Source organism: Arvicola amphibius, chromosome 8, assembly GCF_903992535.2.
Source record: "Arvicola amphibius chromosome 8, mArvAmp1.2, whole genome shotgun sequence".
Lineage (NCBI taxonomy): Eukaryota > Metazoa > Chordata > Mammalia > Rodentia > Cricetidae > Arvicola > Arvicola amphibius.
Window position 1 is genome coordinate 12938878 of NC_052054.1, and position 27067 is coordinate 12965944.

General features: G+C 45.2%; 1 protein-coding gene across 1 annotated transcript in view; it reads left to right on the plus strand.

Annotated features, from left to right (window-relative positions):
- Cnksr3 (CNKSR family member 3) overlaps positions 1-22211 on the plus strand; it is an 88755-nt gene extending 66544 nt beyond the window's left edge. The window contains exons 6-13 of the mRNA XM_038339172.1: positions 156-275; positions 2003-2062; positions 6760-6828; positions 7272-7418; positions 12072-12196; positions 14046-14248; positions 14667-14756; positions 20714-22211. Coding sequence (XP_038195100.1) covers positions 156-275; positions 2003-2062; positions 6760-6828; positions 7272-7418; positions 12072-12196; positions 14046-14248; positions 14667-14756; positions 20714-21009 — 1110 coding nt within the window. The 3' untranslated portion in view covers positions 21010-22211. The remainder of the gene's footprint in view (positions 1-155; positions 276-2002; positions 2063-6759; positions 6829-7271; positions 7419-12071; positions 12197-14045; positions 14249-14666; positions 14757-20713) is intronic.
- The last annotated feature ends 4856 nt before the right edge of the window (positions 22212-27067 follow it).

The following is a 27067-nucleotide window of genomic DNA, read 5'->3' on the forward strand; positions in this document are numbered from 1 at the left end:
ACAGGCTGTAGACACAGAGTCCCAATGCCAGGCGTTCACTGAGCAGGATTATCATAGCGGGGGCTGACCAGAGCCAGAGATTATGTGTGAGGTGTGTTTTTCTAAAAATCAGCTTGAGATAAACCTGGTTAATGATTGAACTCCCTCAATTCCAGGTCAAGGTTTTAAATGGCATCTGTGAGAAAATAATGCGCTCTACCACGGATCCTGTCATGAGCCAGTGTGCGTGCCTGGAGGAAGTTCACTTACCCAACGTTAGACCTGGGGAAGGCCTGGTAAAAAGTCTCTTGGTTTTTAAAGCATTAAACTGTGTCTTACTGTTCTCACTATAATGCTGAGTAGTGGAGATATAACATTATATTATATTATATTATATTATATTATATTATATGTTAGGGACTTGCTGTCTTAAACTCTGTTAAGATAATTAATCATTCAAGTATAAAATTAAATACAATTAAAAAACTCTGCCCTCCCATCTTAACAGATTTATTTTTAGGGCTTAGCAATGCAAGGAAATTTAAAACATTTCCACAAAGGAGAGATGGTCTCTGGGAACAAAATAGCACCTATTCTGGAAGTCTCTGTTAGCACTTGCCATGGTGGGAGGAGGCTGGTGAAGGAAATGACTCCTGAGAAAATTTCAGAAACGTTTCTTTCATCCCGTGTGATATATACGATAGCAAGCTCTCATGTTGCCTGCAGGTGACTTCTCGCATGGGATTAATTTGCAGAGCTGCAGAAGCCCATCAGGCTCATTGGCTAGCTGAGGGCCTTCGAGTCAGAACTTCCATGTGGGCTTTCTTGTAGGCCTGCTGAGCCAATGACCCTAGACAATGATGCCAAGTGCCCAGTGCTGAGAGCACAGCGGGAGGCTCTAGCTACTGATGCTAGTGACCCTGACGGTGACGGACATAAAGAAGAAAGTTGGAGTCATTGTTACGAGGGATATTAAGACAGTCTTTTAAAATAGGAAAGAAAAAAAAAGACTCTCAACAAGCCCAAATTCTCAGTGGTTATAAGTACACTCTTGCTTGGTTCTAAAGTAAAGGGTGGATTAGCTCAAGTCGAAAGTAGGAGGAATTCCTGGGTTGAATTGCTTGTAGTCAAGGTTGAATCAGATCCATGTTCTGAGTGGGCTGAGATGCCCATAGTTACCATCGTGGTGGCTGGGGGAGAGATGGACAGTCCTGTAGGACAGAGGCACAGTGACTCTGGTTTGAAGCTCTTGAGAGTATGCTGGGAACCGTGAGGGTTTTAGGATTTGTTGAGATTGTTCTTGCAGTGGTATCGGTTGCAGAGCAGGACAAGTTCAGTGTAGATAATCAGGTAAAACTACTCTTTGGTTCTGTCTGCCCCCTTTTTTTCTGTCTCTCCTCATCTTGTAATAGTTTAATAAGAACATTGAGTTTTGGCTATCAAGCTGTAGAGATATTTATCTAGCAATGTGGTATTTTGCCCAAGTGTGCCTAAAGGTATCCTTTTGGAGAACGTATTTATTCGCCCAATCTTTGGCTTTCCCTAGGACAGACCAATGGCAGGTACTGATTTGCTGTCTGTGGTGTTCACATGCATCCTCTGCAAGCCTGTTCTGCATTACAATAGGCTCTCATAAGTCATCCCATGTGTACCACTGGTACCCGATGGAGCCAACTGCATTGTTTCCCTGGGAAAAAGCAATGGTCATAAGAGGAGCCCTTATTTGAAATGCTTGGCTCCCTGAGCAGGCCTGAGAAAATTCCTCCACCCTAGAGTTGTGGCAGAATCCTGTGTGCCCAGTATTCACATTATAATATCAAAGAGATGGTCCATCTGATCTCTTCTGCTGCTGTTCAGTAGTTCAGTTCTCCCTCTTGATGCCCTTTGGATTGAGTTTCCTGGTGTTTTGAAAGCCTAAAAAAGCACCCAATGTTCCAAAGCGACTGCTTTGAAAGTCTGTGTGTCACTGCAGCTCTCTGTGAATGCTGGAATAATGAGTTGATATGTTGGTGACTCCCTCTAGGGCATGTACATCAAATCTACCTATGACGGATTGCATGTGATTACTGGAACCACAGAAAACGTAAGTGTGCATCTGTGAGGCATCAAAGCCCTTGTGTGCTCAGACGCATTTGTCACAGCTCTGAGCTTTGGGGTTAAGTGTGGGCATGATGTTATCTGTGTGAGATGCGTGAGAGCTGCTGTGATGGCCTGTTGTGTTATCAAGTCGCCTTTTATTGCTCTACTTCTTGTACCATGTCATCTTTTTTTTTGTCTTCACCTTTGTGCTAATTATTCCTTTTGCACCATAGAGGTGTAAACCCAAAAGTACAAAAATAACGATCTCTTTGTTGTTGTTGTGAGTCACTCACAGTAGAATTGGAGTTGGTGGCTATATGTATAGTGTGTGTGCGTTTGTGTGTTTGTATACATCTTTGTGTGTGTGTGTGTGTACTCATATATATGGATGTGCATTTGTGTGGAGGACAGAAGTCAATGTTGGGTACTTTTCTCAATTGTCTCCTACTTTATTTTTTTGTGGTAGGTTGTCACTGATTGGCTAGACTGGCTAGCCAGCAAGACCCAGGATTTTTTGCATGTTTGCATCTTTGACTCTAGGATTATAGGAGTGTACTGCCATGCCTAGCTTTTTGCCTGGATGCAGGAGAGCTGAACTTGGGTCCCAGGTGTGCACGGCAAACACTTTACCAATCTCCCCAACCCTGAGATTGCTCATTATCTTCTCTAACATTATGATTTTGAAAAAAGTAGAGCTAGGTAAATGTGTTTTCTTTGCAACCTTAACTATGGCTAGCTTTTGAATGACATTGGCATGAAGTAGGACTATTTCACCAGCTACCATCAGTCTGTGTGATCAGCCAATGGAGGGGAAAAGAATCCCAAAATATAGGGGGACATTTGGGAGTTTTCCCCTCTTCCAGTGTGGTGAAAATGAGTGTCTAACTTGAGTTTCATATTAGCCCCTTTGGTAAAATGTGGCATGAGATTTGATGAATGCTTGCTACAGCTCTTGAGTGTTACAGCAAGAATATGATGTTGTGGAGGTAGCGAGTAAATTCTAATCCAATCATGTAGCTCTGATAGACAGATGAGTGTAAGATGGTGTGCTTTAAGTATTTCCTGTTGGAAATAAAAAAGCTTCTGAGAATCAAGAGGGACTTTCAAGTTAATTAAACTTGGTGTCTTTCTCTGTGTGTGTGTGTGTGTGCGCACACGTACGTGTGTGCATGCACATGCCTGCATGAGTTTATATGCATCACAAGAATGCAGGTGCCTATAGAGGCCAGAGGGAGTCAGATCTCCAGGAACTAGAGTTATATGTCATTTGGTGGTGTGAACATGCCTGATGTGGGTGCTGGGAACAAAACCTAGGCCAGAGGGAGTCAGATCTCCAGGAACTAGAGTTATATGTCATTTGGTGGTGTGAACATGCCTGATGTGGGTGCTGGGAACAAAACCTGAGTCCACTGTAAATTGTAAGTACTCTTAACCGCTGAGCCATCTCTCTAGCCCCCACAAAGAATTTCTATACCATCTTCCCTGATAGGTAATAATGGCACCAGAAGTTTTCATTTTCATCCGAACATCCTTCCAAAGGAAACAAACATGATCCTTTATATAATTTGCCTCCACTGTTGGAGAATTGGTGGAGTCCCCACCACCACAACAAGAACAGACTTGGGTGTCACTATGTACAGTGTTTTCGGGTTGGAGGGACACAGAAGGATGGGGACCACCTCTGTCTTAAAGACTGAAGCTATAAAGTCTTGTCATGTGACGGTTATGCTGTTTGGCTTGGCCAGACTTGGGCAGTTCCAGACTCACTCTGGTCTTGAAGCCGTGTTACTCTGCGGTAAATGTATGATGTGATTGTGTGGTGCCACCAGAAGGCTCGGGTCCTGCTGTTCTCCTCCTCTACCCCCTTTCATTTAAAGATGAGAGTTGAATGGGAGACTATAAACAATGCTGCCTTAGAATCTGATAAAATGTCAGGCATGAATAACCATATATCTTCCCCAGATTTCTACTGGAATCACAAACCAGGGCAGCAGACCTAGGATTTCTCTGCATATAGTCTGTTCTAGGATGGAGTGGATGCTGTCCTAGAGGGGGTTACTTATAATACTTAGAATCTTGTTACGGGTTAAGAAAAACCAAAAGCCCATTTAGTTCCTGTGTGGTAATCCATTAAAAATATTGTCCATTACTTTAGTCTTTCAACACGCATTTATTGAGGGCCTGGCATGCACTAGACCCTGGACTCAGCCTTGTAGCTGTGGCTGGGAAATAGCCATCACCCCTCAGGGTCTGGGCGCTGTCTCCGGATTCATAGATATTTTATACTTGGTTGGCAGTAGAAAATGCCAGCTCCACATCAGCTTTTCAACCGTTAGCAGGTAACCATAACGGCAATTAGGGTGTTTGGCTGAAGGGGAGCAGTGGTGGGCAGAGGTCATCCTCTGCTTTTCCAGTTCCATGTGCTTCCATCCTGGGCTCCGGGCTGACACAAAGCTAGCAGGTCATTCTTAGCAAGGCAGTGTGTGTTTTGGGGGTGACCTCAGCAGTCAGGGTCAGGCAGATCATACTGTGGTGTTTTCTGTCTGGCTTCTTTCTGGATGTTGCGATCTTACTCAAGAGCTTGAACAGCCCGTGAGATGAAGCGGGAACGGGACGTGCTTCAGAAGAAAGGGGTATTGTTCTTCAGGTCATCACCTCTCTGAGTGCACACCGCAACAGGCTTCATCTTTCTGTAGTCTGACTCACGGGGAAGATAGGCAAGAGCTCCTGACTTGGGGAACATTTTGGTATCAGGCTCTCTGTTTATCAGTTTTCTGCCAATCAGCCCTAAATCCCTTGATGGGACATTTGAGAAAGGAAGACGTGGGGTGCTTCGGAAGGGAAGTCAGCTGAGGACGGTAGTTCATGCATTTTAAGATCACGTCTCTATAAACAGGGGCTTCCTGGCCTTGGGGCTGTGTCTTAGAAAATGAAGCATACCTCAAATGAGTTCCCAGCTCATGGAGGTTAAGATGGTGTTTGATGGGGGTCAGACTGAAGTTCAGCAGTTGACATACTGGTGCAGAAAGGAGCATTCGTATTTAAGAAGCAACTGAGGAGGAGGAGGCACCATGCTGATTGCTAGCCTCAGCTGAGGCACCGCTGTTGTTATGGCAACAGAGGAGCTATTTTGAAAATAACCGTCATAGTTACCTGCGTCTTCAAGCAGAGGCAGTGTTTCCACAGTTTAATGCTGCCGGCTAATTTCTTGTTGAGCCTCTCACCGCAGTGGAGTGAGAAGAATCCAGCAAGTGTGTTTTGAGTTTGGTTGCCCGTCCTCATGCTCGAAGGTGCTATTTTGGCTTCCGATAGCTGTAAATTGGAGTTTCACCCACTCATATATGTTACAGAATTAAATACGCTGACCTAGATAGTGTTTAATTAGAAACCTAAGGCTTATCTTTCCCTCCTCCTCATGTGATAGGTCTTAAACAGAAAGAGTTTTTGTTCACTTAATGAGCAAGAATATTCTAGGCATCACGTTTGACAGGTGGCTTATATCCTTTTATGGATTTCTTCGTTGTAAAGTTAAAGCAGTGCATAATTAAGGAGGGATAAAGCATACATTTTTTCTTCCTTTCCTTTCTAAAACAAGATTTATTTGTATTTTGTGGGCATTGGTGTTTTGCCTACCTGTGTGTGTATGAGGATGCCAGATTCCCTGGAACTGGAGTTATAGACAGTTGTGAGCTGCCTTCTGGATAGTGGGAATTTCTGGGTTCTCTGGAAGAGCAGCCAGTGCTCTTAACCACTGGGCCATCTCTCCAGCCCCTCATTTTTTCTTTCTAGAAAGTTTTTCTGCATGTATGATGTGTATATGTGGTATATACATGTGTGTATGTATGTGTGTGTGTGCATGTGTATGTTCTTTTGTGTATATATACACCAGTGTGCTTCTGGATATAAGTGTGTGTGTGTATTCCTATGAGTGTGGGTGTGCACATGCCACACTGCGTGTGTATGTATGTGGTGGTCACAGGACAACCACGGGTGTCAATTCTTGCCTTTGACCTTGGGACAGGGTCTCCTGTTCTTTGCCACTTGTACCCAGGCAGCCTGGCCTGGGAGCTTTCAGGTTCCTGTCTTTGCCATTTGTCTTACTATGGACACAGAATAGTCACACCCTTCCCACGTGCAGTCTTACTGAGGCCCTGGGCGCCTGACTTTCTGCAGCAGGTTGAGCCGTCTTCCAGCCCTAGATTCTTTTTCTTAGTAAAGGTGCACTTATAACCTGATGCTGAAAAACTTTTTCTTTATAGAAACAAAATTTTTGTTTACGTTAAGTTCTTATTTTCATGGCATTGTGGTCATTTGTTTAACGAGACATAAAGCAGATTTATGTCTATTAATAATTACAGTGATCCTTACACGTTAAATGTTCCACCTGCTTCTGAAAGGTGAGTGGTAATGGAGACATATGCCAAGTTCTCTACGTATTTGTTTATTTTTAGTAGTCATTTCAACAACATACTCTCACATTTTATCACTTAGATGAACTCAGGTGTTAATGCAGAAGTCATCCGGTACAACTAACCTCATAGCAGATCACATGAGACTCATATGCCAAGACCCACGAACTACTTTCATATATTGTTTTTATTTTTTCTTGAGAAAGTTTTATTCTGTTGGCATTGTCTATAGAAGAAAGAGGCAGAAAGAGAGTGCCAAACACCTAAGCCAGTTCTCTTTGTTTCTATGTAGTCTCCTGCAGACAGGTCTCAGAAGATTCATGCTGGTGATGAAGTCATTCAAGTTAATCGGCAGACGGTGGTGAGTTCATTTATTGGGATACAATTTTCCCTGCATAACTTTATATTTAAAATCCTTTGTGTGTGTGTGTGTGTGTGTGTGTGTGTGTGTGTGTGTGTGTGCGCGCGCGCGCATTGCACAGATGTTCATGGAGGCCAGAATTGGGTATCAGGTCTCCTAGAGTGGTGTTTACAGGGAATTGTAAACTCCCCAAAAAAGGTGCTAGAGATGGAACTTTAGTTCTCTACAAAAGCACAGCTAGTGCTCTTAATGGCTGAGCCATCTCTACAGCCTCTATATTAAAAAAACAAAAATCAACACCTTGTATCCATTTTTTTCAGTGTCTGATGTAGAGCTTAGATGAATATATTTGTACTGATGTATTTGCTCATAACTTGACTCTCTTTAAGTTCGGGCATTGGGTTTTCATGGCTCACGAGCAAGTCTTTTTTCCCTCATTCAAGGTCGGGTGGCAGTTGAAAAACCTGGTGAGAAAGTTGAGAGAGAATCCCACAGGTGTGGTGCTGCTGCTGAAGAAGAGGCCCACGGGCTCTTTCAACTTTACTCCGGCCCCCCTGAAGAATCTGCGGTGGAAGCCGCCCCTCGTGCAGGTATCTGTGGCCATTCATCTAGAATGGACTTTGTCTGTGGCCTTTCTCCCCTCAGAAAAAGGGTTAAAATTGAGGGCGATGGGCTTTAGGAGCTGACTTGCCTGCCATTATTCCCTGATCCTGCTTGCGTGAAAACGTAAACTCTAGGCCTTTGGAGAGCAGTGTGCTTGCCACTTGCCATATGTGGCTGTTTAAATAATTGAAAGGCCAGTTCCTCCTCCTGACTGGCCTCGTGCCAGGTACCAAATAGTCAGCTATAGGCGCTGCCACAGTGGACCACAGAGGCAGAAGGCTCGCTTTAGATCACCTCACTTGTTTTCTGCATGTTCTGTGGCTTCTGGGGAGACATGAACGAGTGTCCATTTACCCCAGGTAGGGCATCGGTGGCCAACCACAGAAATCATTCCACCCACGTCTAGCTGAGGGAGACAGTCAGTTTATTGCAGTCGCTTACAGGAGCATGGTGACTCAGAGGCACCTTTGCCATTGAAGAGCCCACCCTAACATGAGTGACAGCTCACTAAAAACATATCCGTAGACATCCCTGCATGGCTGTCAGGCAGCTTTGTCAGGCCTCAGAGTGTTTCTAATCTCGATCAACTGTTGCTGCCTGTGCAGAACCCGCAGAACGCACACAGCAGCTCAAACTGTCTGTAACTCTAGTCCAGTGCTTCCTGTACCTTCATCTGGCCTCTGTGGCCGCTGCATGTGTGTGGTGCACCGGCTTGCATGCCAAAAAACCACTCATATACATAAAATCAAAAAATGAGAGAAATGAATCAACACACATTAACTACATACACATTCACTGCACGGCGCAGCATTCTGAAATTTGTATTGTTGTTCATATACACATGACCTCACACACCATTGTTTGTGGTGGAAATATTTTCGTCTATTCTCTCAGCTGTTTTCAGGAATGCACTTGGTGTTAACTGTTGTCATCATGTCTTACATTAGAGAGTTGTGTGTGTGTGTGTGTGTGAGAGAGAGAGAGAGAGAGAGAGAGAGAGAGAGAGAGAGAGAGAGAGAGCGAGAGAGAGCGCTGCATTTGTTGCATTTGTGAGGTGCCTCTTACTCATGAGAAGGAAGGTGGGTGGGATCTGAACTGACGGGTGCGGGTGCATCTTAGTCTTTAAACCCACGTACCCCACCCCCCAACAAGGACGTGTGGCCACCAGGCAGAGGTTGTCTTAGGTTAGCTTCTTAGAGGCAGAGTTGTGATTCCTCTCAGAGTGATGTTTAAGGGCAGGTGCTGCAAGGGAAGACGAAGGCAGATGAAGAGAAACAAGTCTAGGCATGGCCCCTCTCCAGGACAGAGGATCATGTGTAATCAGGCAGCTGCAGGCCTGCTGACCCTTCTTGGGAGAAGTACCTTTGTGTGCTGAGAGCCATTCTCCAGAGAAGGGTTGGCTGTGAGCTTTCGGCAGTTACTGTGCCCAGAAGCTGGGGACTGAGATCTCAGTGTGGGGGCTACGAGTGTCAACTCACAGCCCCTGCTGCAAAGAACACCTCAAACTCTCTAAGCTGGCTAGGTCATTTGGGCTAATGTAATAGCAGAGATAGGGTACCAGGCTAGAGGGCGTGGACTTTACCCCACAGGCCAGGTTGACGCCTAGTTTTATATTCTTATCTGTGTTACTTTGCTAGCGTTGCCATAACAAAGTTGTACAGGCTGAGTGGTTGGGGTTCAAGGTCAAGGTATGCAGGGTTGGTCTCTTGTGAGGCCTTACTCTCTGGCTTGGAAATAGGCCCACTTGCTCTGTGTCTTCACATCCTCTCTGCCTGTGTCTTCATCTTGTATGGACACAGTTGGATTGAGTGTGCCCTGATGTCCTCACTTTAACTTGGCCACCTCTTTAAAGATGTGATATCCAAATACAGTTACATTCGGAAGTACTGGAGCAGGGGTTACAAGACCCCAACATAGGAATTTTGAGGGTGAATAGCTCAGCTCATGACATTATCTAGACACAAGAAGACTATGTAGGAAGCTCTGTGGATGCCTGGCTGTAAAGTGGTGAGGTTCTGAGCAGGGCTAGTAATGAGGTGGTTCAGATGAGCGACTAATGCTTTGAGAGACCTTGGAGATGACGCCCTGCTTGAGCCCCCAAGCAACACTGTATGGGTTAACATCCCAGCTCTGCCAGGCATCATCTCAGAGCTTTGAGTGAGATATTCCATCTCCTAAGACTTACTTTTATAACTATTGCTGTTGAGTATTAGAGAAGGCTTTGAGGGTAAGCATGAGGGAGTCTTTGCTAGGGGAGAAGCAGGTGTCAAACGTGGTGAGAAACTTGACCAAAATTAGAAAGCTGAGAAGAAACCATTACGAAGGGAGAGACAGATGGCAGGCGCGGTGAGCATGGCAGTTCGAGGTGGCAAAGGAAATCCGCATGGATGTGTTCCGATCAGAGGGAGAACTAGGTATAAGAGAGGCTAGTTCATTCCTTGACTCCTAGAAATGGGCTTCAGAAGGGGACATACTTCATTTTCTCTCCATTCATGGCATGCTTCCTTACTGTGCACTCTGAGGATGAAGAGCTGGGGAGAGATGGAGGCACATTTTGTTTCTGACCCAGGGAAGCAATCACTATGAAGATGTTGAACTCCTATGTGGCTCAGCTACCAAATGCTATTGTGATGTGTCCAGTTTGTTTGCAGATTATTAACACTGCGAGACCAGACTGTAGGCTTGCTCAGCTCCTGAACCTGGGAGTTTTTCCAGTTCAGTCTTCAGTGATCACTATGCCTCGGTGCCCATCATGGTGGCATCCTTAGGAGGGTGTCATCTAATTCTTCCCAGTACCTTTAGTGTTGGCCTTCACACGAAAGATGATCACCATTCTGTTTTTAGGTTGCATCCTGACAAATGAGGGTTTCCCTAAATAGAAATCATCATTCATTCTGGGATTTGGAGGGAGAAAATGTCTTATAGGAGGGCTCCAGAATACTTGTGGCTCACAGCGTTTTGAGAATATGGATTTTGGCTCTGTGTTTCAGATATGAGGATTCATTGATTTATTGGATATCAATGAACTGGGTTGGGTTGGAGAGACGGTTCAGTGGTTAAGAGCACTGCCTGCTCTTCCAAAGGTCCTGAGTTCAATTCTCAGCAACCACATGGTGGCTCATGACCATTTGTAAGAGATCTGGTGCCCTCTTGAGGACTGATCTGGTCAGTAGTCCTTATTAAGTTAGACCATGAAACCCAATATGGACAAGTTCAGCAGAACCGCCATATACGGGCTGCCCATGCATGCGTCAGCATTGCCAGGGCATAAATTTTAAATTTCATTCATTCTGTATTGAACTGAATTAAGGGCTCAGGTTGGGAGATTATGCTAGAAGACTGGACAGGGCCCATGCCTCTGTGCCTTTGTATCCCTTCTGAATGTCTGCTTTGAATCTCCTGGTGGACATAGTTCTTGAGGACATGGTCCACACTATTGAGTCCTTCTAGACTCTGGAACCCATTGCATCTCTCAGAACCTGAGGTCAAAAAGGAGTGCTTCCTTTCCTCCAAGTGTCTACCATAGACTTGCTGGCTGTCACCAGTGGTTCCCATAGTAACTGTGAGGGTCTTACTGGTCGAACTTGTTGGTTGATGCCATTGTTAGATTGTAGAAGAAATAACATAGAAGTTCTCATAGGAGATTTTAGAATGCAAGTCCTTTCCGCTTGTGCAAGACTTGCACAAGATCGAGCCAGCTAGAGTCCTAGCATGGATCTTCCAGCACGTGAAGTTTTACCTCTTTCTGAGGGGCCGCTGCAATTGGTGGTTGCTGGGAGGAGAGTCAGTTTTCCTCAGGGATGTGGTCCTGGGTAGGCTACCCAGCTCCAGTAGATAGTCTTACAGCTGTACACGTACAGGCAGCACTAAATGACCATGAAGTTAGAGGTAGGTGACAGGGAGAGAGGAGGAATGAGAGAATGAGAAGTTAGGAGGGAAAAGAGGGGAAAGGATAAGGGAGGGAATGGGAATGGATTGGATCGAAACGTATATAGATGAATATTACATATTTAATAAAAATGTAGGTCCTTTGAGATCAGTAACATAATTAAAGTTAAAGCAAACTTTTTTTTTAAATTTAAAATGTGTTTGTACTGTGGGCCTGCATTGCTAAATTCAGAGGAGTCATGCATTTACTGTATGGCAAGCATGTCCTATGCCCATGTGTGTTATCTTAGTGTCCACAGCTGCCCAGCTGGATACTGCCCATTTGCATCAATTCCCCTTTTATAGCTGAGACACAGAGAAGTTGAGTGACTGCCTCAGCAATGCACAACTCATTAGACGGGTAGCTGGGTCGCACCCGGAATCCCAAGGCCTAATCTGCCAGACGCTGCTGTGCGCTTTTCTCAACCAGCAAGAATCTTAGTGCCATTTTTACAGAGGAGGAAACTGAGGCGTGGATTTTTAAGTGGTTTTCTTCAAACTAGAGTTAAACTCCCACGACTTCTACAAGTCCTCTGTGAGTTGATTGCCTCATGGAAGCGTGGATGTTGAGCCCTGTTAGTAGCAGCCATGAGCGTGTGAGTGAGTTCTGTCTCCTCTTGAACTCAGGCCTGGCTTGGTTTGGGGTGGGGGAAATTCTACCAAGAGTAATCTCCAAGTTGATCTTTTCACTTCTTGTGTGACTCTCATTGCAGACCTCACCCCCACCCACCACCACGCAGTCCCCAGAGAGCACCATGGATGCCTCCCTGAAGAAGGAGAAGCCAGCCATTCTTGACCTCTACATTCCTCCCCCTCCTGCTGTCCCCTACTATCCCCGGTATGTTGGCCCCCATTTCATAGGGTGGACTGGCTATCTCTACGTGGTTGATGCTGGGCCAGGAAGCCACTTTATATAACAAGACCTGACTCACTGTGTAGGACGGCAGAAAAGAGTGCCAACATACCTTTCTTGTGAAAAATTTACAGAAGTCTATGCTTTGGAGGCCTTGGAAGGGGCTGTTTGGGGATCCCTGTAGCTTAGGTTATGTCAACTCCATGATAAACTCATTTGTAGGGAAGAAGCTAAAAGCATTTGTGTGAGAATCATTAAAATTGTTGCCAGATTTTGCCAAGAAATATGTATACACTTGTGTGCAAGCACACACACACATAAACACAGGTACACACATAGGCACACACACACACACACAAATACAAAAACACATACATGGGCCCACACAGACACACATATACACACAGACACACACATACGTACATATACACACATGTATACAGAGATACACAGAAACATACATATATAGGACACATGTATATGCATATACATACCTGTGCATATACAATACAGATATTTCCACCACACACATGTATACAGACATGTATACACATACACATATGCATACAATATACACACATACATAAACACATACCTACATACACCCAAACACACAAACATATACCTACATATACATACACACGCATACACACACACCCTGGCACTCTGAAAAATTGTGAGTTGAAATATCTGTGAGCAAGGTGATTGTGTTCTTGAGCTATCAATTCCTGAGTGTGGGGTGGTGTAGTAGAGTGGCCACAGGAGGGACAGTGGTGACTGAGGTGTTTGCTCCAGGCTTACTCATGGGATGCACATACTGACTTATGCCAATGACACTAGAGGGTGTTGCTTTTGTTTAGAATACAGTGAGTAAGGGGCCAGGCTACCTCTTGGCACGAAGCAGACTTGGCTCTGCCTCTGATCCTGCCAGTGTCTCACAACACAAACTGGGATCGATGTCTCCTGTGTCACAAGGCAGACCTGGAGCAGCATTGATGCAGTGGGGGTATCTGGCCTTGCTCATTGTCTTTGTTTTTGCTACATTTGTGTCTCTTGCCTGGGGACAGAGCTGAGTTGCCCTGGGTCTCCCTTGGCTTACCCAGAGTGGATGGAAACATGTTGTGATTTCCCTCAAGGGCGCTGATCAGAGACATCTGGTGGCGGTGGGCAGGGTCCTGTGGCACAGACGTGGAGTGGGTTAAAACTGTACGGGGCGTTGTCTCTACACATGGGGACCCCAGAACCTCACAGGCCAAAGTGTGGGTCATTGTGCCAGGAACTGTAGGGAGATAGATTCCCCGGCCTCCGACCCTCAGCGTTCTCTCTGCTTCAGTGAGAATGTCACAGGCGGAGTGGCAACAAAGGGGCTGAGTGCATAGGAAAGCAGGATTATGGGATCTTCAGATCTAATAACTTCGCTACACGTCAAGAGTCTTCTTTGCTGGATCCAGGCGGTGATCCCACTCTCGGTGTGAGGAAGATGGTATAGCAGCTCACGTCTCAGCTGCTGGCTCCTGTTGTGAACAGGACATTTACCCAGAGAACAGAATGTGGGAAAGCAAGAGCTTTCAGGGTATACTTGTTCTGTGTAGACATACATGGACAGAAGGCCATGTTTACTCGGACTTAACAAGTTCATGGTTTTTGTTCTTCTGCAGGCGGGGGAGGGGGTCTGTGTGTATTTGAAAGGGTAACTTGAGTTGAGTAAAGTAACACTTTCTCCAGTGGGAAGGAGCTGAAAGTCAAGTGTGTCCATAGTTGCTGGGCTTCTGTTGTTCATTCTTCGGAAAGCGCGCCGTTGTGAGCTCCCTAGTCACTACACACTGTCTTCCAGGAACGAGAATGTGAGTTTTGCCTATGGAGGACCCAGTAAGAGTAAACAGCCTGGGCGGAATGGTTCAGAGTCCCCTAACTCCTTCCTGGACCAGGAGAGCCAAAGACGCAGATTCACCATCGCTGATTCCGATCAGTTGCCAGCTTATTCGGTGGGAACCAATATCCCCCCGACAAAAATGAGGGGGAAGACACCCTCCTATGGTGAGTTCTCCAGGGTGCGTCTTGCCCTGCTGTCTCTTTTTACTTCTCTTCCCCACCCCTTCCTTATTTGGGGCTCTGGCATGACTTGGCACACTCTGGAGGTGAACTGAGGAAAACATAAACCTCAATGAAATTCTAGGTATGAGCTCTTTATTCATCTGGCTAAGGCAAAGCCTCGTTGAGTCACTGCTCTGCCTGCCATCAAAGCCCAGCTGGGTGAGCTCATGTTACAGTGTGGACTCTAGAGCTGGAGACCCAAAGACTTCAGCCTCTATCCTGAATGCTTTCAGAGTCGACACGGGGCTTTAAAAATAGCTTTATGTTGAAATTTGCTTCTATTTAAGTGGGCATGGTTGGGAGGGCTTGTCTCGAAGTTGACAAATGTCCCTAACCTTGCCTCACCCTCTGGTCTCTGAAGGCAAACCCCGGCCGTTGTCCATGCCTGCGGACGGGAACTGGATGGGGATTGTGGATCCATTCGCTCGACCTCGAGGTCATGGGAGGAAAGGTATGTTCCATCTGAGCGAATGGTGTCGGAAGACCTAGGCTACCCCATGCTCTGTTCACAAGGGTGATAGCTTTTCTTGAGGCCCAGCCTGTGCTCAGTAAATCAGGCTGCTGAAGGTTGCTACAGTATTGCTTGTTTCCAGAAAAATTTAATCTTCTAAGAATCTAATCAGTATTGTGGCTTTTAAAAAGGCTCTAGACACATACGGTCTACTTTTAAACAAATTATTCATTACACATCCCTAATTGCATGATTTTTTAAACTTGATTTTTGACAAATTCTCTTTAAATTATTAAGGCATAATTACTGTCTGAAAAATTGTTTTTAATTTACCCTGTGATTGGTTACTTGTTATTGCACCAATCTTTATTAAACATATAAAAATATTTTTATATGATGGGCACAGTTGTGTGTGCCTTTAATCCCAGCACTTAGGAGGTAAGGATAGACAGATCTCTGAGTTTGAGACCAGCCTGGTCTACATAATGAATTTCAGGCTGGCCAGGGCTACCTAGTGAGACCTTGTCTCAAAAGCAAAATAAAACTTTTACCTATTTTTGCTAGCTAGGCTCTGCTTACCAACGTTGGATGGAAATTATAACATCACCTTTGTAATATTGAAACAGAGAGCAAGTGAGGCAGCGTAAGGCATCTAAGTGAGTGACTCCTAGCATCTCCGAGGTAAACCTTGTCACCTGTGTGCCTGCATCATCTGGATTAACCTCTCACAACAAAGGGACAGGATGCCAGCCTCTGGCTTCAGATGCTCTTGTTCTACAGAGCAGAGTCTGTGCAGCCGTCAGCAGGTGGCAGGGCTGGCCTCCGTTTAGATTTTAAATGCTAGTGTCTCCATCGCCATTCCCTGAGCATGGATCCAGCCTGTTTTCTTTCACATATAGAGAGGTGTAGTGCAGGGATTGGGGCTTAGGAGAACTTCCTGATGGCTGCATTAGAAGTGATGATGCCTCTTTGCACATGGCCCCTTAAGAAATAAAGGTGCACTGCTCCTGGGACGGAGCCCTCCTCTCTGGGCGTGAGCGGTGCTCCTGGGATGGAGCCCTCTTCTCTGGAGTGAGCGGTGCTCCTGGGATGGAGCCCTCCTCTCTGGGAGTGGATAAGTTGGTGGCTGTAACATATTCAGAATCACACATCAGCCACTACCGCCCACTTACAGAGCCTTCCTATCACCCTGTAGAGCATTCTGTACTCGGCGGTGCTTATGCCTAATTCCACCTTCCTCAGCTCCGGCTCCTGACAGTCACTGGGCCACAAATTTGCCAATTTTGTAAATGGACGTATAGAGTACACGGCGTCTTTTCTTTTGACGGTAGCAGAGGATATTTATTCTGCTTGAGCAAGAGATGGACTGGTGGTGAGAGCACAAAGGGAAAAGATTTTGGCAGAAGAGCTGGGAAACAGGAGGCTTTCGTTAGGAGTTTCTCACTTGATGGTAGCGATTTTAGTCAGTGTTTGCTGACCAGGGACACACTGAAGAGTTCTCTTGTGTGGCTGTGTCTTCTCAATCTGAAGCACTTGACTTCCAAAGGTCCTTACTCATAGAAAAGAAACTTTGATAATTAGAGCCATTATATATTGGTTTTCCCCTTTAAATGGGGTTTTTGTTTGTTGTTTTTTATTTTACTTTTTATTATTTGTTTTTATTGCTTAAAACAAATTTTAAATTTAAATATATTTTGACCATATCTTTTCCTCCCCAAGTCCTTCCAGATCTTCTCCCCTTCCTATCTACCCAACTTTAAGTTCTTTCTCAAAAGATAAAAACCCAAACAACAAACCCCTCTAAAACCACGTAACAAAATAAAACCACACTCAAAAAGGAAAAACAAAACAACACCAAACTAAATAAAAATGCACCAAAAACAAAACAAAAACCCAACCAAACAAAAAACTGTGGCGTGCCTTTTCTGTTGGTCAGCTACTCCAGAACATGAGGCCTGTCCAGGGGTGGCTGATAGACTCCGTGACAGTCCATTGGAGAAAACTGATCTTCCCTCTCATGGCAGGTGTGAATGGCAGTTCAGTTGTTAACCTTTACCCTAGTGGCAAGGCTTCATTCATTCATTCAAAAAATATAACAAAATTGAATATAAGATTAAAAGAAAAGCTTCTCACATTGAAGTTTACAAGACAAACCAGTAGAAGGAAAGAGCCCGAGAGAAGGCACAAGAATCAGAACACACTCATTAGCACACTCAGGAATCCTATAGAAACACTAAACTGGAAGGCATGATAAATTCTCAGAGGACCTGGTGCAGCCCTGTGCAGACCTGGTGCAGCCCCGTGCAGACCTGGTGCAGCCCCGTGCAGCCCCGTGCATGTTGCCTCAGTCTCTGTGGGTTCATGCGAGCTTTGCTCATGCTGTTTCCGAGGGTCTTGTTCTCCTAGTGTCCTCTACCCTCTCCGGCTCTTAAAGTCTTTCTGCTTCCTCTTTCACGGGGTTCTCTGAGTCCTGAGGGGAGGGGTTTGATGGAGACACCCCATTTAGGGATGGATGTCCCAAGGTCTCTCTCTCACTCCTTGTGTAGTGTCTGGCTGTGGGTCTCTTATTAGTTCCCATCTGCTGCAGGAGGAAGCATCTCTGGTGATGGCTGAGCAAGGCACTGATCCATGAGTGTAGAAGAATGTCATTAGAGGTCATTTTACCATGATATAGTTTTATTTTTTTAGATGAATAGTATTTAGTTTTCCCTTTACGTTCTGCAGGTCTCCCCCACAAACAGCTGGGGAGCTGGGAAGTGGGGGTAGAAGCACATTTCGTCTGTCTTTTTTTTTTTTAACGTGAAGTTATGAAAATATGTAGGGAAAGAGTTCTGGCTCTCTGGTTCTGCTGGGTCATTGTGCAGCCGGAATATATTAGCCACTTTGTGTCATGTGACAGAAAAACCCGACAGAAACGACTTTAGAGAGAAACATGTACGTGGTGGGGGAGGCGTGTCAGGAGGAGCACAAGGAAGAAGCTGTTTCCATGGTGATAGACTTGGGAGCAGAAAGCAGTGGGAACCAGGAACTTGACTGTAGCCTTCAAAAGCTAACCCTTCATGCCCTCTGCCTCCCTCCTAAAGCCTCCCCAGTCTCAGCCACAGCCAAGGCACCAGTACCAAGAACACAAGCCCCTGGGGGACATTTCACAACCACACAACGGCTTTCCTTCCCTGTCTTCCTGAGGCTCACTTCTATCTTAGGATACACATGGTATCATCCATGGCAACCTATCATCTTAGTAGTTCAGTACTCTTTAGGACTTTAAAGGTCAGCGTACTCTTGAGACTCAAGGACAGCTCTCTTTAACTGTGAGTTAACATTCTAGGACCAACACAAGACCACTGCCCAGCCAGGCAAACACATCTAACTCCATGTCCAGCATCCCAAGAACATGGTAACATGGTATATGGTTCAGTGGACTTGGGCACCGTCTCCATAGCCATGCTGACTACAGGCACGTGGTGTCTCCTAGGGTGATTCTGTTTGATGCCTGCAGCTTTCCTTGGCAGATGTCTTCAGCATCCTGGGGTCTCCATACGACTTAGGTTCCACATTTATAGCTTCACATGTTGGTATCTTGGGGGGCTCCCTGCAGGGAATTCAACTGTATTATACACTGGCTAGCCTCGTGGGCTTACCTTTAAAAAAATATGTGTATAAACCTTCATGGCCCCATAATTCATGTCTGCTGTGTGCTTGAAAAAAGTGCAATTTGGCAACACTGAGAACTGTGCTGCAGCTTGGAGGCGTACCTTGTCCTCCTTGGACCTCAGTTGTGGCAGTCTCTGGGTACCCACGCGGCTGGTCCCAGGCAAGCATCCTAGGCAGCCCCTTTCCTGCGGGGTGCTTTGTTTTTCTTAAAATTGTGTGTGTATGCGTGCACGCGTGTGCAGGCATGCATGTGTGCGTCTGTGTGCGCATGTATGTAAGAACATAGATGCCAGAGTGCATGTTGAGATCAGAGGGCAATTTTCAGGAATTGGTTTTCTCCTTCTACCATGTGAGTTTCAGGAACTGAACTGGGTCGTCAGGCTTGGAGGCAGACATCCTTACCTGACTGGGCCATTTCACCAGCCCTGAGCCCGCCCACGTTCCCTCCTTCTCCCCTCTCTCTTTTTAAAGGAAAGTTTTTTAAATGGGTTGTCAACTTGATACCCCAAAGCCTTTGATGGGGAGGTCAGTGTACCTTGAGATGTTCTCAAGGCTTCGCATTACCCCGGTGCACAGAGCGTGACTTCTTTTCGCGGTATCGTCTAACAACCAGGGAGGTTCTGTCTGCAGCTGTGACCATCTTTCTTTGCTGATAGATGCTCATCGTTTTCAGCTCTTTGTTCTGCTTCAGCTCTCGCTCTCACTGTAAACGTGGCTCAAAGCAGCAAGCAAGAGCTGCTCTGCAGCCCGAGTGCTGTTTGACACCTCCTCTGCCAGTTTAATCTCACATGTGTGAGTTCAGCGTCAGGACACAGGCAGAGCGTGGACAGCCTAAGTGATCTGTGGTCCAAGTCCTTACAGCCCATGTTCTCATCTAAAACACGACTCTGAATGCTGCTAACCTTCCTGTCCCCATTCTGCTCCCTGAACTCCCACCCAAGTCACCAATTAAGCCACTTCGTTGGCCCATGTTTCCAAACTCTTCCCACGTTTTTCTTGCAAACCAGTTCCGAACACCTAAGAAACACATTGGGTCAAATTTTAGTCGGAAATGACACCACGTCTTCTGGTGTCGCTTTCCAGTATTAGTTACTTCTTGTTGTTGCTGTAACAAAAGACCTGGCAGAAGCAGCTAAGGGAGACAGAATGTGTTTTGGTTCATGGTTTCAGGGGATTTCAGCTCATCATTGTTCTAGATGTTTTCTTTTGGGCTACCAACCAGCTCCCAAATTATGACATGGAGACTTAATATTAGTTATGAATGCTTAGCCTTAGTTTAGCTCTTATTTTAATCTGTTTATTTTTATCTACATTTTGTCTTGGCGCTTTTTACCCCCACCCCTCTCTCCATATGCAGCTGCCTGGCTTCTAGCCCCATGCATATTCCTGTCTTTCTCCCTCCTTTTCTTCTTCCTCCTCTTGAGCCTAGGTTTTTCCTCCTACTTATTCTCTCTCAACCTTACCTATCCCTTTCCTGTCTAACTATTGATGGTTCAGCTTTTTATTAGACCAATCAGGTGCCTTAGGCAGGCAAAGTGAAACAAATGGAACACATCTTTACTTAAAGGAATGCAGCACAAACAAATGTAACACATCTTTACATCACAAACAAAGGCAGCAGAAACAAATGTAACACATCTTTACATCACGAACAAAGACAGCAGAAACAAATGTAACACATTTTTACAGCACGAACAAAGGCAGCAAAAACAAATGTAACACATCTTTACATCATGGACAAAGGCAGCAGAAACAAATGTAACACATCTTTACATCACGGACAAAGGCAGCAGAAACAAATGTAACACATCTTTACATCACGGACAAAGGCAGCAGAAACAAATGTAACACATCTTTGTTTAGTTAACGTAATATTCCATAAGGCATCATAGCTGGGAAGGCATGAGAGACTCTGGCTGTGGCAGGGGACTATGAGATGGTAGACAGGGCTTGGTAGGTCAGTAGCATCAGGAACCAAGAGTAGGTGCTGCCTCCAAAGGACCACCCACTGTGAAGGCCCTATCTCCCAAAGGTTCCACAGCCTCCCAACACAGTGCCAGCCACTGAGGAGCACACAGTCCGGATTTGAGTTGGTGGTGGGGAGGTGGAGAAGTGTCGACATTTATGATCTAACCAGAAGGCTGATGGCAAACCTCTTGTGGTTCTCTTTGCAAACACCCTGGGGTAGGACAAGCCATTCACAGGGCCTTGCAGGGAAGATCTGGGTGTGTGTTTACTTACTGAGTGGCGTTAGATCTGGGGGTTCTTGTTCTCATTGGCTTGTGGGCTTTGTTTGAAAACAGGAGAAGATGCCCTCTGCCGGTACTTCAGTAACGAGCGGATCACACCCATCATCGAAGAAAGTGCCTCCCCTGTGTACCGGTTTTCCAGGCCCACCACTGAGCGGCACCTGGTGCGGGGTGCGGACTACATCCGAGGGAGCAGGTGCTATCTCAACTCTGATCTACACAGCAGTGCCACCATTCCCTTCCAGGAGGAAGGGCCCAAGAAGAAATCAGCCTCCTCTGCCAAGGCATCTTCTGGGGAACCTTCGCTGCTGGTCAGCTGGCTGACTCGCCTCAAGCTGTTGACTCACTGAGGCTGCTCCACCAGCCTCCTGCCTGTCTCCTGCTAGCAAGTGCCTTCTTCCTCAGTGGACAGCTCCTTCAGACTCCATCTGCAGCCCTCCACGGCGACCTTACTTCCTTCCATTTTACTTTATTTTTTTAAGGTTGTATAATTGCCGCTCCTGGAATTTTCAAGTCTTCGGAGGACATCTGGTCCAGAGGATCTTAAGTGCCGTTTGTGGAGGCAGAAGGAAGGACAGACGTGGCACAGCCTGCTTATTTTTGCCTCCCCATTGTGGGAACATGGAGACATACTCTGTAAATTGCGTGTTGGCCAGACAACTTAATGTCAGCATTGTACATTCTTGTTTTCTTGGGCAGTGGGGACTAAGGCAGATGCCTTTTGTCACATAGATGTGTTGGTTTGTGGTCCACCTTCTGTATCTGGAAAAGCCGAAGGAGAAAACTTTTGTTGATTTTTTAAAGCTGTAGACCCTATTTATAAGTGTGGCCACGTCCACTGCAGAGTGGTGTGGTAGGGGTGTGCGGCTCTTTGGAGCAGGGCTCTGCCTGCAGGTCAGCTGTTACACATCCTTAGCCCCAGTTTCTATAGCCTGCATTTAGGAGAGTCAGTGTAGACTCTTGTGCACACTCAAAGAAGTGTGTGTGTGTGTTTTATGAGGGTTGTTGCAGTTGTTATATATGTATTGTTCTGTGAGGGAGAAAAGCTATAAGATTTGCTGAGAGCCAAAGTATCCTTCAGGAAATGAAGCAGCCAGGTTTAGAGTTATGAGGCATGGCATTAGTTTACGTTATTGACCCATGCGATGTCTGTCTGCTGGAGAACAGCCAATAGTCCTTCCCAGTTGTACACATTTTGATAATTAGACATATCTCTGAAAGCCTCATGGTCACTAATTTTTTCAAGTAGCATCAGGTGTTTAAAAAATGTGTGTCTGGATATTAACTCTTGTTTAAACCGAATGTATAATATTTTGCCAGCATGGAAAAGTCCTATCTTGTTAATTTAAGTGTTTTAAATAGAGTTGTATATTTTTCTTACTCTCAGTCCCATGTAATTGAAGTATTTGTTTTGTGTCGTACGTGAAACCCAAGAAAAAGAACATTCAGATTGTCTTCAGATTTACACTAGACCGTTCTGGCCATTGCCAGCATGGGCACTAATATTAAAAACCGAAATAAATCCTCCCAAGCATTTTTGGGATTGTACGAATCTGTGGTAGTGGAGTTAAAGAAATAACTGTAAATGGAACTATGGAACAGGCATTTCCCAAGGTATTCTTCAGCAGAGCTGTTGTGGGGCCTCTGCTCTCCTACACCGTTGGCATTGCCCACTGACCTGCCTAAAATGCAGTTCCCAAGAGGACCACTGGCGTTAGTGAGCCCCTCCGCCATCTTAAATGCCTCTGTCAGGGTTAAGAGACCCAGCATCCTCTTCTTTTAGTGTGATCTGGTTCACGCTGACATTTTTTTCTGTCTGTGTCTGGGTAAGCTTTGAGAAGCTGGTATATTGGGGGCAGGGGTCTCAGATGATGCCACAAACAGGGATGTAAGGATTGTGTGGGTGATTCATCTTGGTACTTAAGCCACAGCATGTGGGCAGAATAAAGGGCAGCATGTGGGCCTCCTGAGGCAAGGAAGGAGCTACATGTGAGAAGAACTGGCCTCTGCCAGTTTCCTGTTGGCCTGAGTTGGCTCTGTGCCCAGACGCAGTCCTTGCTTTGGCTCCCTGGTCTAGGAGAGGATCCTTCATATTATAGTCCCGGCTGCTCAATGTGTAGAAAACGTCTCCTAAGTGGAATGACCTTCCCAAGAACGGATCCTCAGAACTCGGACTTAACCCTCTGCAGTGTTCAACTAGAATTACTGCAGCAGATGGTACCTCCCCGGCTCTTCCTGGAAGCGCTGTAGGGTGTCCTGGGAGACTTCTCGCTTCCTCTGCAGTCTCCACAACTTGTTTTTTTCCTTTGTATTTTTTTTAACCTGAATTATGTTTGAGAACTCTATTGCTGCTAAAATACTTCATAAACCTTTACTTTTGAAATACGTAAACAGCAGCTGATGATAGTGCCTCCAAATGGGCTGGGGAGGGTTAGGGCGAGTAAAGAACCTGCTGCACAAGGTAAGCCTCGAGGGTTTGGATCCCCAGCCCCAACTCAGATCCCTGTAGCTGTGCCGGATGCCTGTCCTTCCAGACGTCCGAGGCAGTCCAGATAAAGGCATCTAGGAGCAGGCTGGCGAGCTAGACTAGCTGGAGTTTGCACGTTCTGTATTCAGTGAGAGATCACTTCTCAACATGTAAGATGGGGCTGGCGAGCTAGACTAGCTGGAGTTTGCACGTTCTGTATTCAGTGAGCGATCACTTCTCAACATGTAAGATGGAGGGCAATCAAGAAAAACACCCAGTGTTGGTCTCTGATCTCCATGTGCATACATGTGGATGCACACACACATACATACAATAAAAAATTCTTCAAGATGAATGAACCCTCCTGGGCTCAACAGTTCCCCCCTTTCAATGGTGGGACTGGTTTAACGTAGGAAATGAAGGATGACATAGCAGCTTAAGCTGGTGACATTTCAGTTCTGTCACACCCAACCCAACACCATCCCCTTTATTAAGAAATGTTTTTTGTTTTAAACTATATTTCTAAAATAATTTTTAGATTTAAATATATTGGTTCATATTCTCCTCTAAGTTCTTCCAGATCCTCCCCCTCTCCCTACCCACCCAACTTTTAAGTTTTCTCAAAAAACAAAAACCCAATTCAAAAACAGAAGCTCCCAAACCAAGACAGCAAACTAAAACCACATTCAAAAAGACAAAACAAAACAAAACCCCCACCAGACTGTAACCAAGTAAAAGCACAAATACAGACGCCCAGACGCAGACATATATACACAGGTGGAGCCCACAAAGACACCACAGACACACACACACACACACACAACCTGTGGAGTTCTCTATGTGTTGGTCACCTGCTTCTGAACACGAGGCCTGTCCTGGAGTGGTGGCTATACCTAGGGTCACCATTGGAGAAAACCGATTTCCCCTCTCTCAGCAGGTGTTGAGGTGTCAGTGGCTAGATTTTTCAGTCATTCATTTAACCATTCATTCATTCATTCATTCATTCATTCGTTTGTTATAAAACTATCACATCAAAGTTGAACAAGACAAACCAACAGAAAGAAAAGTGCCAGAGTACAGCTCCAGCAGGGTTCTGAGCTGCAGGTTGGAGGTGTGAAGTCAGGCATGGCTTCTGCCAGAAAAGAGCCCAAGGGAAGGTACAAGAATCAGAGCCTCACTCCTTTGCATACTCAGGAGTCCCGTAAAAACACTAAGCTGAAGCCATTTTACATTTGCAGAGGTCCGGGTGCAAACGTGTGTTGGCACTGTGCCTGCTGCTTCAGTCTCTGTTCCTCTGAGCTTTGCTGTGTTGATTCAGAGGTTGTTTTCTCGGCATCCTCCTTGTATAATGGCATCATGGCAATCGCCAAATGAAAATCATGGATGATAAATGGATGCACACATAAAAGCATTTGGCAGGTATGATGTCAGAGCTGGATATTTATGTAAATAAGATGCAAATGAAATTTCAATATGTAAAGGCTCTAGCATGACTATATTGTTATAATCAAATAGCACATGGTATACATACATAGTATAAAGGCATGATCGTGGGACCTGGAGAGATGGCTCAGCATTTAAGAGTACTGGCTGCTCCCTTAGAGGACCTGGGTCCCATTCCTAGAACTCACTTGGTGTCTCACAACCATCTGTAACTACAGTCTCAGGGAACCTAATGTCCTCTTCTGCCCTTCTTGGGCACTGTATGTACATAGTGCATAGACATGAATACAGGCAAAACACTCATACACATAAAACTTCTTAAAAAGAAATCATAATCATGTTAGCTATAAATGAAGCCCAATACAGGCCTGCTACGTCTGTCATTTAATACGGAGTACCCAAATGATGGCAGAAATCTAATTTCCTAAAATGTGGAGGATTGCAGATAAAGTTCTACACAACGTGTCTCTGACATCATCATACAGAGCTAACTCTGTCCGTCACAGTTCTAAATATCTGTGAGTTGAATGCCATGGTTACTTCTGTTTTTTTTTTCTTTTCTATCTGAGGGCATTATCTAAGAGTGTACAGCTGGTAGTGGCAGAGCTGAGATGACAGTCAAGATGGTGCTTCCAGAATCCTCATTCATCATCATTGTTATGCAAGTGTACTTTGTGGATGGAAGTTTCTGTCCTGCCCAGTCCCGCAGCTGTTGTGTCTCAAAGAAACACACAGAGGCTTATATTAATTATAAACTGACCCATTAGCTCAGGCTTATTATTAACTAGCTTATACCTTAAATAAACCCATAATTCTTATCTATGTTTAGCTGTGTGGCTTGGTACTTTTTCTCAGTGAGGCTTTCTTATCTTGCTTCTTCTGTGTCTGGCTGACGATCTGCCTGTGCCTTTCCTCTTCTCAAAATTCTAGTCTGGTTGCCCTGTCTATAATTCCTGCCTGTCTACTGGCCAGTCAGCCAGTTTATTAAACCAATATGAGTGACAGATCTTTACAAGGTACAAAAACATTATCCCACAGCCCTTCTCATTTTGTCTTTTCAAAACAAGAACCCTAAATCTAATCTCCTTTGTTTAGCTTTTTTTCTTGATCATTATCTATAACAACTTGTATCTAACATGCTAAACAAAGACAAACATCTATAATCATTTTTTTGGGAATGTGGGTATAGTTTTCTAGGCTGTTTCCTGCTGATTGGGGGCACTGGTAATCTTATGGGGACCCCCAAAAATTTAGGATTATGCTTCAGTCCTGACTCGAATGTTCTGTGAGGTTACATCATCTCAGCCAGCACCCTTGAAGCTGTTCTGGATGCAGAACTCAGAAGAATCTGCAACAGAGGTGCTCTGAAATGTTGGATCATCCGAACCATCCATTTCCATTGGAGATTTTTCAGGGTGTCTTCCTCGATCAAGCCTTATTTTTCCTTAACCAAGAACGAATCCACAGCCTCTCATTTCCTGTGGAAACGAAAGCAAACTCTCTTCTCCAAACGTACTTCAATTTATAGAATGATTGCTTTCCTGAAAAACCCAAAACACATTAAAGCCTGAGCTAAAAGTCCTCTGTGTGTTGGCAAAGACAATTGAAGTTACGGACTCAGTAGATTGCGAACCGGATTTGCAATGAAATGACTAGAAGTCAACTAGAAGCTGTGCTGTGGGGCTAAGTCTTTATTGTGGAGTACCTGCTCTGCTGAGTGTTTGCCCGCGGCATTCAGGATCCCTCCTGGTAAACACAAATAGACTTGCATTGCCGTGTCTGCTTAGGAAGACTGCCCCTAGGGGGCAGCACCACCCATTTCAGAGCAAATGCTTCAAAGGAAGTTCTGTGTTGGTATTTAGTGTTTCAGTTGATGTATTTGTCCATTTTCTGTCTGCTGCTTTCTGTTCATTCCTTTCTCAGTCCAAACTGAAGTTTCATCATTTATTTTGTGTGCTTTGGGTTTGTTTTTATTTCACTCCCTAAAACAATGCATTTTCATACCCCCAATTTTCATTTCCATTATCTTCCACAATCCCTCTGATCTGTTTATATAGACACACCCCTTCACCCCCAAGAGTCTGAGGGAGTAGATATCTTTGTTTAAAGTTCTAATATTGCCAGCAATGGAGAAACCTCTTGCTGCCTTTTTCCAGCCCAGGGTGCATTAGGTAGAGATGTGGGCCTAGCTTAGATGTTTCCTCCAGCTGTGTATAGGTTTCATTAGCACAGATAACTGGTTCATATTCTCTTGTAGCTGTTAATAAACAAACTTCCTCTAGGTTCTTTCTATGACAAACAAAGCTGCTGTGAACATAGTTTGAGCACATGTCCTTGTGGCACGATTGAGCATCCTTTGGGTATATACCCAAAAGTGGTATTGCTGGTTCTTGAGGAAGGTTGTTTTCTAATTTTCTGAGAAATCACCACACTGACATCCAAAGGGGTTGTACCAGCTTGCATTCCCACCAGCAATGCAGGAGTGTTCCTTTTTACCC